Source organism: Schistocerca gregaria, chromosome 2, assembly GCF_023897955.1.
Source record: "Schistocerca gregaria isolate iqSchGreg1 chromosome 2, iqSchGreg1.2, whole genome shotgun sequence".
NCBI classification, from domain to species: domain Eukaryota; kingdom Metazoa; phylum Arthropoda; class Insecta; order Orthoptera; family Acrididae; genus Schistocerca; species Schistocerca gregaria.
Window position 1 is genome coordinate 440095906 of NC_064921.1, and position 13168 is coordinate 440109073.

At 46.8% G+C, this 13168-nt stretch overlaps 1 protein-coding gene across 1 annotated transcript in view; it reads left to right on the forward strand.

Moving 5' to 3' along the window:
* Positions 1–13168, forward strand: part of LOC126335830 (vesicular glutamate transporter 2-like) — a 142229-nt gene that overhangs the window by 86083 nt on the left and 42978 nt on the right. Inside the window, exons 7-8 of the mRNA XM_049999297.1 lie at positions 5549–5681; positions 12124–12261. Coding sequence (XP_049855254.1) covers positions 5549–5681; positions 12124–12261 — 271 coding nt within the window. The remainder of the gene's footprint in view (positions 1–5548; positions 5682–12123; positions 12262–13168) is intronic.

Consider the following 13168-nt stretch of genomic DNA (forward strand, 5'->3'; position numbering starts at 1 on the left):
ATAATTATCCTTTAGAATGTTGCTAGACATGATCGAGGCTGTCACGTGTGAAATGCAGTGAAATATACTGTTGTGGAGGAAATCTGGGGCTCGCATTAGCTGTAGAGCACAATACCGTAACCTGCAATGACTGCTGTCTGCGCCACTCATTGCTGACAAATTAGATAACTTTCGTTCTATCTGGATTGACCTTCGCCAATCAAACTCTCCCTTCGCCTTGATGAACTCAAGGATTCCTATTCGCCCCTAGTCTAACTATTGGCGTGATACACCAGTCAGATAACATGTTCACCGCGATGCCACTAAAAAATTCGTTTGCAGGCGTTTAACTATAACTCTTTCCGTTCACATCGCACATTGAGTGTGTCGGCCAACACAGTGAACAACGCTTCGCAAGGACTCAATATTGAGAGTCGCACTTCGATTCGCTCTCGACAGAGGTGCTCTCCCAGTGAAGTACTGGGGAGAGACTTGTTCCTCGCTCCAAGAGCGACAACGGAACGGCGCCTCTCCACGCCAGACGTGAAGGGTATATCTTTCGATCTCTTCCATTACTCCTTCTGCTCAAGGCGTCAGAAATATCGTCTGCTAATCAGCAGTGCTCTTCTAAAGCGGGAGAATGACGTTTCGTTTAAGGCGACCAATCCGGAAATCTGTATTATCGGCGTTTGGCATTTGCTGTCTCCCTGTGAAAATCTCTGAAACTGCGTGCTACATTTAAAGAATGCGTAGGCTGGCCGCTCCCGCACAATGTAGCGGAAATTGCTTTTAAGCCGAATATGGGGTCGTTCCTCCTTTCCCTGGGGCGAACGCTGTCCACTCCACGGGTGGCCACCGGCCCACGTAGATTGGTTGGGACTGGCCTCCTGACGTGCGGTTGCTTCTCTCGAACTAAAAGCTCCTGTGACCGTTCTGTCTGGAATGTACGTGTGTATGCCAGCCTGGAGTATTTCAACCACAGTGCGCACTTGCGATTTATTAGTTATTTGGATATCGTTTACATGAATTCATACAACATTGACTTTATCTGATTGAATTTGGGTTCGAATGAAGCGTCTTGATATGCAGAATATGATTGTGAGGGCAGAATATGTAAGCAATGTAGGTCAGGAGACCACGACGTCTTACAACAGAACCGAGGGTTATTGTGCGATTCGGCCTCCAGTGCCTCTCCCCCCCCCCCCCCCCCCCCCCGCTACACACACACACACACACACACACACACACACACACACCTGGAACGTTTCATACCAGACGAGTGTAGCCACAAATATTTGCGTGGTACGTGGTAGAATAATTATGGTGTACGTTTACATGGAGACCGTTTGCGCAGTAATCGCCAACATAGTGTAATTGAGGCGGAGTAAGGGGAACCAGCCCGCATTCGCTGAGGCAGATGGAAAACCACCTTAAAAACCATCCATATGCTGTCCAGCACATCGGACCTCGACACAAAACCGCCGAGCGGATTCGTGCCAAGGACCGGCACGCCTTCCCGCTCGGGAAGCAGCGTGTTAGACCGCGCGGCTAGCCTGGCTGACATCTTTGAGCCATGGTTCTATTTCCACAAATCACATCACAGTTGAGCAAAGATACAGTAGCAGATGCTTGGCTTGTTTAGGTGGACTCAGACAAGAACAAGAGCTGCTGCTACCTAGTTTGCAGCAACCGTTGCAAACTGTGTCAACTGAATAGACTTTTGTTCTGACTGGCTGCTGCAATAAATGATGTACGAAATATCCTGTGACCTCCGCATCGAAATTCTTATTTCCGGTTATTAATTACTACTAAATTAATATTTTGTTCATTACACTATGAGAGAACTTCTGAATAGTGCACTATCATCGCGTAATGTAAACGTAAATTTATTTTCAACTTTAATTAAACAGTTGAAACGTTAGAAAGAGCTGAATCACTTAGTGAGTCATCGTCTTCGTTCCAAATGACCGACTAACGGGTTGGTTCGCTCCAAATAGTTCAGTTGGTGGATCGTAGATGACGCAGTGCACGGATCGGGTATTTGTAGGATCTGCGAGGAGCACAATTTATTATTGAGCTTAGGGAAGCGTGATTCGGCTTGTGATATATTAACACTAGTTGCTCACTTGTAAAGTTATAAAGAATTGTATTTTGACCTACAAGAGAGCTTGGGAAGTTTGCGAGTGATTCTTGTGAGCGTCCACATGATTACGCGACATTGTTGTTCAGTTTACTATTCTGTCTCAAGACGTGTTAATAATAAAAAGAGGTGGCACCCCGATAAACTAATTACTCATTATTTCAGTGAGAAAGAGCGTTAGCCTGTTCCATCGTAGTTCAATGAAGGCCTCGTAGCAAATTCAGCGGACTCAAGATCTACATGCTGGGACGACAACGACCGCCAGGTTGGTGGAAATATCGGGAATTCTGTGTCTTGCTTTGACACGGCGATGCCTGACATAAGCCCTCTACACTTACTGCTTCTCTCCAGTGCAAATGGAGGTAGTTACGTTCCATCTGTGGTAACACAGACAAGGGAAGCGCTCATTTAATTTGATAATTATTCATTACCATTGTTGTTTTGTTGTTGTTATTATTGTTGTTGTCTTCAGTCCGAAGACTGGTCTGATGCAGCTCTCCTCGCTACTCTGTCCTGTGGAAGGTTCTTCATCACGTAGTAACTACTGTAACCTATATCCTTCTGAACTTGCTTATTGTATTCATCTCCTGCTCTCCCTCTACAATTTTTACCGCCGCATTCCCCTCCAGTATTGAATTAGTGATCCCTTAACGTTTCAGAATGTGTCCTAGCAAGTGATCCCTTCTTTTCGTCAAGTCAAGGCACAAATTATTTTTCTCCCCAAGTCTGCCTCACGCGTTATTTGACCTTCCCATCTAATCTTCAGCATTCTTTTGTGGCACCACATTTCAAAAGCTTCTATTCTCTTCTTGTGTGAACTGTTTGCGTCCACGTATCACTTCCATACAACGCTTCACTCCACCAAATACCTTCAAAAAACTTCCTAAAATTAAATCACTATTCCATATTAACAGATTTCTCTTGTTCAAAACGGTTTTCTAGCCATAGCCAGTTTTTCATTTTATATCCTCCCTACTTCAGCCATCATCACTTACTTCGCTGTCCAAATGGCAGAACGCATCTACTAATTTTAGTGTTTCGTTTTCTAGTCTAATCACTCCACCTCGTCTGATCTAATTCTAATACATTCCATTATCCTTGCTTACTTTTTTGTTTTGTTCATCTTATATCCTCCTTTCAAGACCTTGTCCATTCCGTTCTCTGAGAGAATTACAATGTCACTGGTAAACCACAAAGTTTTTATTTTTTATGCCTGAGCTTTAATTCCTTCTCGAAATTTTGCTTTTGTTTTCTGTACAACTTGCTCAACGTACAGGTTGAATAACAACGGGGATAGACTACAATTCATTGTGATTAATGCCGTAAGCTGTGTCATGGAATGCGTAGCACCACCCATCACTACAGTCGATTTCATAACCTATGTCCGCGAGATAGCGTGCCTAACTTTTTGGAAACAAGGCATCAGTCCGAAACATTCCGTATCGTGACGACAGTCTGAGCAGCTTGCTGCCACATCGGCAGTTTTGGTTGGAAACCGAAGGTATAGTAACACATATTTTATTCAAACAACAGTCTTGCAGAGACCGAAGGCTCTGCTCTGTGATCAGCAGTAAAAAAATAAAATATAAAAAAATAAATAAAAATAAAATAAAATAAAAAAATTATCAAGCTGTCAAAACGTTACTTTTAAGGAATTTTTCAACGACGCTATGGTTTAAATAGCCATACTATAAATCAACTATGAACACCAGAGGACAGTATACCGTCTATCCATGGGTAGTTTTGCCCTTCTATAAACTGCCTTTCCTCGCAGGTGAGCCGTCAGATGATACCTGACTAAGTTCTCTACAGCAGCTGTCCTCCATTCTACAGCAGCTGTCCTCCGTTGTTATCACAGCACCAGCCGCCGTCCTACATTCTACAAGTGAACTACATTGGGGTGAGATAAAGTCGTGGGATAGCGATATGCGCATGGCTTGGCTCTGAGCACTATGCGACTTAACTTGTGAGGTCATCAGTCGCCTAGAACTTAGAACTAATTAAACCTAACTAACCTAAGGACATCACACACATCCATGCCCGAGGCAGGACTCGAACCTGCGACCGTAGCGGTCGCTCGGCTCCAGACTGTAGCGCCTAGAACCGCACGGCCACTTAGGCCGGCGATATGCGCATGTACTGATAGCGGTAGTATCGCACACACAAGGCATAAACGGGCAGTGCATTGGCAGGATTGTCATTTGTACTCAGATGATTCATGTGAAAAGATTTCCAACGTGATTATGGCCGCACGTCGGGAAGTAACTGACTCTGATCGCGGAATGGTAGTTGGAGCTGGACGCACGGGACATTCTGTTTCGGAAATCGTTAGGGAATTTAATATTTCGAGGTCCACACTGTCAAGTGTGAGCCGAGAATATCAAATTTCAGGCATTACCACACACCAGAAACAACACAATACCGTTCACGTAGAGTTGTTAGTGCTAACAGACAAGCGAAGAGGCAAGCAACACTGCGTGAAATGACCGCAGAAATCAAAGTCGGACGTACTACGAACGTATCCGTTAGGACAGTGAAGCAAAATCTGGCGTTAATGGACTACGACAGCAGACGACCAACGCGAGTGCCTTTGATATCAGCCAGACATCGCCTGCAGAGCCTCTCACGGACTCGTGGCCATGTCGGGTGGACCCTAGATGACTAGAAAGTCGTGGTCTGGTCAGATGAGTCCCAGTTTCAGTCGGTAAAAGCTGGTGGTAGGGTTAGAGTGTGGCGCAGACCCCACCAAGTTGTCAACAAGACACTGTGCAAGCTGGTGGTGTCTCCATAATGGTGTGGGCTGTGTTAACGTGGAATGGACTGGGTCCTCTGGTCCAACTGAAGCGATCATTGACTATAAACGTTATGTTCGGCTATTTGGGGACCATATGCACCCATTCATGACGTTCATGTTCCCAAACGACGATGTAATGTTTACGGATGACAGTGCGCGATGCCACAGGGTCACAGTTCTTCGCGATCGGTTTGAAGAATGTTTTGAACAACTCGAGCGACTAATTTGGTCACCCAGATCGCCCGATGTGAATCCCATCGAATATATATGGGACATAATCGAGAGGTTAGTTTGTGCACAAAAACCTGCACTGTCAATATTTTCCGTTGTTATGGACGGCTACAGAGGCACCATGGCTCAGTATTTCTGCCGGGGACTTTCAACGACTTGCTGAGTCCATGCCACGTCGAGCTGCTGCACTATTCCTGGCAAAAGGGGGTCCGACTTGATACTAGAAGGGATCCCATGACTTTGGTCACCTCAGTGGATAGCGCCTCTGCTATCCACGGTGTAGCTTTTTGCCGAACTGTACTGGTAGCAACACAAAGAGCTCTTGTTTCAATTGCTTTGTACTTTGCAGTAGTGCTGTTTCAGTGGTTTATCCTTCTTTAAGACAAAGCCCCTCCTTGTTGCAGGTCGGCCTGTTCTCTGGTATACCTCACATCGGCAGGACTGCGTTTGCGCTGCTTGTCTCCAGGGTTGGAGATTTCTTGCTGAAGAAGGAAATCATCTCGAGGCCATATCTCAGAAAAGTGGCCACTAGCTCCTGTAAGTTAATGCTATGCAAGCGCATACTTTCTGTATTAGACGCCTCTCTTTCAACACTTGAGGGTGTTTGCTGTATAGCGTAGGATGGCGGTGTACAAATGAACGTCCCGAAGTTTTCCCTGGTGTGTTGACAATTCCTCGTTTCTCCTGATACACGTACTGTAATACTGGGCATAATAAAGGCAGACTATCGATTCGATGCTCGCCTACGAATCTTCGCGGTCAGTGTGTCTAACAGCTAAGTGGAGGACTAAGTTTCATTTCCTCGCACTGCCAGGGATGATAGAAGAACTGGAACAAAGTGCATTCAGCCTTAAGAGGCACGCTGAGAAGTTACTCTCATGAAAAGCAAAAGCTACGATGCGTGGAAAGCAGACAGCGACCGATGTGCCAGGTCCATGTTAGCTTTACAAGAGATGTAGGAGAGGCGAATTGTTCTCGGCGTATGAAGAGGTGTAAGAACTCTATGATTTGGTACAGTATACGAGTGGGGGAAAGTAGTTGGGTATGGCAGATGGTTCGGAATGCATGTAATTCTAGGTACTGGAGGTACTGGAGGAAACTTGGGAAGAGCTGAGGCCCATACTACACTGACATAAGTAAGGATGGGATGTTTGACGGTTTTTTGCTATACATTGGTGATTGTCGCGGGATTTAAGCTCCGTCTTCACCCAGATACTAAATTTGGTCTATTGTGAACTCTGTTTTAGAAGGGTAGTAGGCGAAGCTCTACTTTTGATGCTGTGTTAGTTTCAGTGTTTCAGTTAGGTGGAATGGACAGTTGTAGATGGATAGATACAGTTGTCTGGAATGGAGAGCTCGGGTATTATTTCCTGTAATTAATCCAGGACTGATAGGATGCTATGACAGATAACACCAGGAGGGGAAGTTGTGGAGATGGATTGGTTGGTTGATTTGAGGAAGGGCCCCAAACACTGAGGTCATCGATCCCATAGGGTTAGGGAAGGATGGGGAAGAGTCGGCCGTGCCCTTTCAAAGGAACGATCCCGGCATTTGCCTGAAGCGATCTAGGGAAATCACGGAAGGGCTAAATCAGGATGGCCGGAAGTGAGTCTTCCCGAATGCAAATTCAGTGTGCTAACCATCCTGCCACTTCGCTTGGTGTGGAGAAGGAGCAGAAGGAATTGTTGAAGGGGATGAATGGAAGATAGGCTGAACTGAAAGAAGGCGGTGTTGTCAGCGTATTGGAGTAGGTACACAGGAAGGGATGACTTTTGAACGTCGGATGTGAGCAGCAGATAAAGGAGAGGTGACAAGACGGATTCTTGTGATTCGCTTGCAGTTGAATGGAAAATTTCGGAGTGGTTCTTGCTGATCGTTACATAGGATGGACGGTTAGTCAGAAGGAATATAATTACGCGAATTTATTTGATTGTAATCGCGTAGCATTGAACAGGAAACAAGAATGTTAGACAATTTCGTAGGCATTTTAGATGTCTAGAAAGACTGAGCTATAAATCCCAGACCTGGGCATACTATTCGCACATTGCAGCTGGGGATGTTGTCCATTTGAGAGCCCAAAGAAGCGGGATGTGTGACTGTTTTCAATGCAAAATGAAAACGATGGTTCAAATGGCACTATGGGACTTGACATCTGAGATCATCAGTCCCCTAAACTTAGACCTAACTAACCTAAGGACATCACACACATCCGTGCCTGAGGCAGGATTCGAGCCTGCGACCGTAGCAGCAAGCGGTTCCGGACTGAAGCGCCTACAACCGCTCTGCCACAGTGGCCGTCTGCAAAATGAAAAAGGAAGATTAGGGTTAAAATTCCGATGACGATGAAGACGTCAGAGACCGGGCAAAAGCTCGAATTCTTTTAAGGATGGGTAAGGAAATCGGACGACCCATTTCAAGGGAACCATCTCGGCATTCGCCCGAACCGATTTAGGGAAATCAGCGTCGAGAATGAGCGGGAGAATTGGAAGTCGCGGAACCCACCTTTGTCATGTTCAAAATAACGTGCAAGGTGTTGAAAACTGATGTATGACTTATTTTCACTTTTTCGACTGTCACTTTGATTGTGATAATGCCTCCAAATCTCTTGCGGTTCCTGGTCCTTTAAACAGCTTCCTCACTCCATCTTGCGATTTCTAATAAAAAGATACATATTGCGCTCAATTGAAAATAAGGTAATCCTACTATCACACATCTAAGCACTCGATTAAACAAACAAATGCCTGCACAAACTATGTCAACTATATTCCTAATAAAAGCTTACAGGCGGTGCGACTTGTGTAAGCAATTTCCTAATTTACTTTTCTTCTTCTTTTTCCTGAGCCTTTGTCTCTCATCAGCGCGGGATGTGCATGGTTAAAAACGGATTTGGAATGGGTAATTTTAGGGGTGGCCAGATGCCCTTTCTATCATCACGCCATTACCCCAACCGTTTGCGTGTAGTGTTATTTTTGTGGAGGTAAGCGAAAGCGTTCTTAACATTTGCGAATCGTGAGGTGGGGATGCGGGAGACCATCTGGAAACCACATACACGCTGCCCGTACACCGACAAAAAATGGTTGAAATGGCTCTGAGCACTATAGGACTTAACTTCTGAGGTCATCAGTCCCCTAGTTAAACCTAACTAATCTAAGGACATCACACACATCCATGTCCCAGGCAGGATTCGAACCTGCGACCGTAGCGGTCGCGCGGTTTCAGACTGCAGCGCCTAGAACCGCTCGGCCACCCCGGCCGGCTGTAATGGTGGATGCCTGGTGAAGAAACCAGTTATAAAACTGCTCCTGATATGAAAAGTATGTCATTAGTTGTGTGCGTCCAGTGCTTCTGCATTGGACTTTCGAGTACTCACTCTATCCTCTGGGTTGCCATGTCGCGTAGTTGCTTACATGTTCTTTCCATGCAACAGATTTTTTACAAAAATTATTAATAAAAAGATTTTCTTTCCACTTGCCCCTCTTCTAATGTCAGTCAGCAAATTTTTCCAGTAAGTCAGTCTTGTTTTACGTTATAAATTAAAAATGGCTATTGCGAATGATTCGTTTTGAAAGCTCCATATTTTCCACACTATTACATGTACAAATATGAAAAATACATAAATAGAACTGTCAACTCTCCAAGTTTGCGTTTTGCGCTCTACAAACGTTCTGTGAGTGCCCCCTCTGGTCACACGACACGTTCAAACGCCGGTCAGTGGTTATCACAGCAGCAATGAAGCGTTCTCGGAGCTGTTCCGATGTTCCTGGAAGTGGGGTTCGCACTTTTCTCCAAAGAAAAAAGTTACAAGACGTTAGGTCAGGCGACCTTGTGTGTCAAAGGAGCAGAGCTGCATCATCTTCCAGGCGATCCGCGACACCGAAGTTGGTCGTTTAGGTAGCAACGATTATCGAAGCTCCACATGAGTGCTCCGTCTTGTCGGAAGATATCCTCGGAATCATCAGTCAGTTGTATAAACAACAACTGCAACATATCGAGGTAAGAGATGTCGGTCAGAGTCTTCTGACAAAAGAAAAATGGTCTGTAAATGATTGACCTTCGGCGAAACTGCTTCGTGCTTCTTCAGGTTGTGAGGATGTTTAGTGGCCTACAATCTCATATCGTGGCGATTATAGTTTGCAGATAAATGGACTGTTGATTTGTCGCTGAATATCAGCTTGGAGGTCCCCCCCCCCCCCCCCCCCGGAGGTTCGAGTCCTCCCTCGAGCATGTGTGTGTGTGTGTGTGTGTGTGTGTGTGTGTGTGTGTGTGTGTGTGGTGTGTGTGTGTTGTTCTCAGCGCTTAGCATAAGTTAGTTTAACAAGTGTGTAAGTCTTGGGACCGATGATCGCAGCAGTTAGGTCCGTTAAGAATTCACACACATTTGAACATTTTTCAGCTTGAATATAAATGTTCATATCAAGTGCATCCAAAACTGCAATGCAAAATTGAAGGCATCGGCCATAACAGTGTTAATGGTCGAACGAGCTGCAGACGGGACGGTTTGAAATGTTATTGTCCTCGCAAAATCTTTCACACTGTTTGCTGCGGTATTCCAATTCGTAGCTCGCGTAAACCGTTGATTTTTTTCCGTCAGCCTACGAGATTTTCCCCCACGCTCTCCCCGGTTGCATATGACATACTTGGTAGCCGCGACGGTCGCTCAGCGTGTTCGGTCAGAGGGCTGCGCGCTCTCTGTAATAAAAAAAAAAAAACTGAGTCAAAGAATCAACTATCAACTCCAACAAATATCTTGTGATGTCCGCCCAGAACCTACGCAAGGAACTATAACGAACAAAATGAATTAAAAAATAAAAAGCGCTTCTAGGCGCTTCAGTCCGGAACCGTGCGACTGCTACGGTCGCAGGTTCGAATCCTGCCTCCGGCATAGATGTTTGTTATGTCCTTAGGTTAGTTAGGTTTAAGTAGTTCTAATTATAGGGGACTGATGACCTCAGAAGTTAAGTCCCATAGTGCTCAGAGCCATTTGAACCATTTTGAACTTTTCAGCCATTTGAATCATTTTGAACTTTTCTGTTTACAGAGACAACCGGTGTCCCTAAATTGTCGATACCAACGCACAATACTCTGTTCACGTGGCGATTCTTTTCCATAATTTCCTATGCATGCACGCTCCACTGTTATACCAGATAAACATCTCGCATATTCCAAAAACACAAAAACTCTTTTCTCGCTTTGTCGCCATTTTTTCATAGCATTGCACTCGCAACACCATATGGTGGGCACAATGCAGACTCGGTGAGTTTACAGTTCTCTTCAAAAAGAATCATATCTGTAAATGAAATATTTTAGAAAACACACACTCCTGGAAATTGAAATAAGAACACCGTGAATTCATTGTCCCAGGAAGGGGAAACTTTATTGACACATTCCTGGGGTCAGATACATCACATGATCACACTGACAGAACCACAGGCACATAGACACAGGCAACAGAGCATGCACAATGTCGGCACTAGTACACTGTATATCCACCTTTCGCAGCAATGCAGGCTGCTATTCTCCCATGGAGACGATCGTAGAGATGCTGGATGTAGTCCTGTGGAACGGCTTGCCATGCCATTTCCACCAGGCGCCTCAGTTGGACCAGCGTTCGTGCTGGACGTGCAAACCGCGTGAGACGACGCTTCATCCAGTCCCAAACATGCTCAATGGGGGACAGATCCGGAGATCTTGCTGGCCAGGGTAGTTGACTTACACCTTCTAGAGCACGTTGGGTGGCACGGGATACATGCGGACGTGCATTGTCCTGTTGGAACAGCAAGTTCCCTTGCCGGTCTAGGAATGATAGAACGATGGGTTCGATGACGGTTTGGATGTACCGTGCACTATTCAGTGTCCCCTCGACGATCACCAGAGGTGTACGGCCAGTGTGGGAGATCGCTCTCCACACCATAATGCCGGGTGTTGGCCCTGTGTGCCTCGGTCGTATGCAGTCCTGATTGTGGCGCTCACCTGCACGGCGCCAAACACGCATACGACCGTCATTGGCACCAAGGCAGAAGCGACTCTCATCGCTGAAGACGACACGTCTCCATTCGTCCGTCCATTCACGCCTGTCGCGACACCACTGGAGGCGGGCTGCACGATGTTGGGGCGTGAGCGGAAGACGGCCTAACGGTGTGCGGGACCGTAGCCCAGCTTCATGGAGACGGTTGCGAATGGTCCTCGCCGATACCCCAGGAGCAACAGTGTCCCTAATTTGCTGGGAAGTGGCGGTGCGGTCCCCTACGGCACTGCGTAGGATCCTACGGTCTTGGTGTGCATCCGTGCGTCGCTGCGGTCCGGTCCCAGGTCGACGGGCACGTGCATCTTCCGCCGACCACTGGCGACAACATCGATGTACTGTGGAGACCTCACGCCCCACGTGTTGAACAATTCGGCGGTACGTCCACCCGGCCTCCCGCATGCCCACTATACGCCCTCGCTCAAAGTCCGTCAACTGCACATACGGTTCACGTCCACGCTGTCGCGGCATGCTACCAGTGTTAAAGACTGCGATGGAGCTCCGTATGCCACGGCAAACTGGCTGACACTGACGGCGGCGGTGCACAAGTGCTGCGCAGCTAGCGCCATTCGACGGCCAACACCGCGGTTCCTGGTGTGTCCGCTGTGCCGTGCGTGTGATCATTGCTTGTACAGCCCTCTCGCAGTGTCCGGAGCAAGTATGGTCTGTCTGACACACCGGTGTCAATGTGTTCTTTTTTCCATTTCCAGGAGTGTAGAAATCTGAAGACGATTGAATCATTTGTAGTAGCTCTGTACTCTGCCAGGAATAAAAAGGAGATTCTAAGCGGACTGTTGGGGTGACATCCTGATATGTTATATAACGCAACACATCCTCACCGCGTGACCACTATGGTCGCAGGTTCGAATCCTGCTTTGGACATGGATGTGTGTGATGTTCTTAGGTTAGTTAGGTTTAATTAGTTCTAAGTTCTAGGCGACCTGTTGGCGTCTGCAGCGCTGCTGGTGGGATTATCGTACTCTGGCTGCAGCCACGGCGCCGCCACGGCCTTCCTGGTGGCCGCCGTCTCCGTCAACGGCGCCCTCGCCACGGGGCCGCTGGTCGCACTTGTAGATATCAGTCCCAGCTTCTGCAGTAAGTACCAACGTCACCATAAAAGCGTAATTCTGCATCTTTGTTATTGCGAATATACAGGGTGACTTTTTTCCGCCGTAAACAAGCTATAGGGATTGATCGGTGAGAGTATACAGAACTAAAATGGTCTAACCAACTTACGTCCGGAAATGCATGGTTTCCATGCTAGAGACTGTGGGGTCACCGCCAGACACCACACTTACTAGGTGGTGGCCTTTAAATCGGCCGCGGTCCGGTAGTATACGTCGGACCCGCGTGTCACCAATATCAGTGATTGCAGACCGAGCGCCGCCACACGGCAGGTCTAGAGAGACTTCCTAGCACTCACCCCAGTTGTACAGCCGACTTTGCTAGCGATGGTTCACTGACTTCTACGCTCTCATTTGCCGAGACGATAGTTAGCATAGCCTTCAGCTACGTTATTTGCTATGACCTAGCAAGGCGCCATTATCATTTACTATTTATACTGTGAAGCATGTAATGTCAAGAGCGACGTTCGTCCTTAATGGATTAAAGTTAAGTATTCCACCAGCTACGTCCGTTGTCTCTAAATTCTAATTTCCTTGTCCTGTTCCAGATCTCACGCCAGCCTGCGTGAGCTAAAACGCGTGCCTTTCGGCCTCCTCTAGTAACACGGTGTTGGCTCTCCTGCCAACCACAACAGAAACCATTTATTCAATAGCAAGTTGTTACAGAAACTGCGGCCTAATACATGGAGCCACACTTACAGTATGTGCTGGAAATGGTTTCCATGTGCCTCAACGAATGCTTGCACGCGCCTTAACATGTTCAGGCTCACACATTCATATCAGCCAGGCTGCATTCGAATACGTCAAAGGCAGCATGAATACGCTGCTCCAGTGTCTCCATATCTGGAATGGGCTCTGCAGACACGGTATTTTTGAGA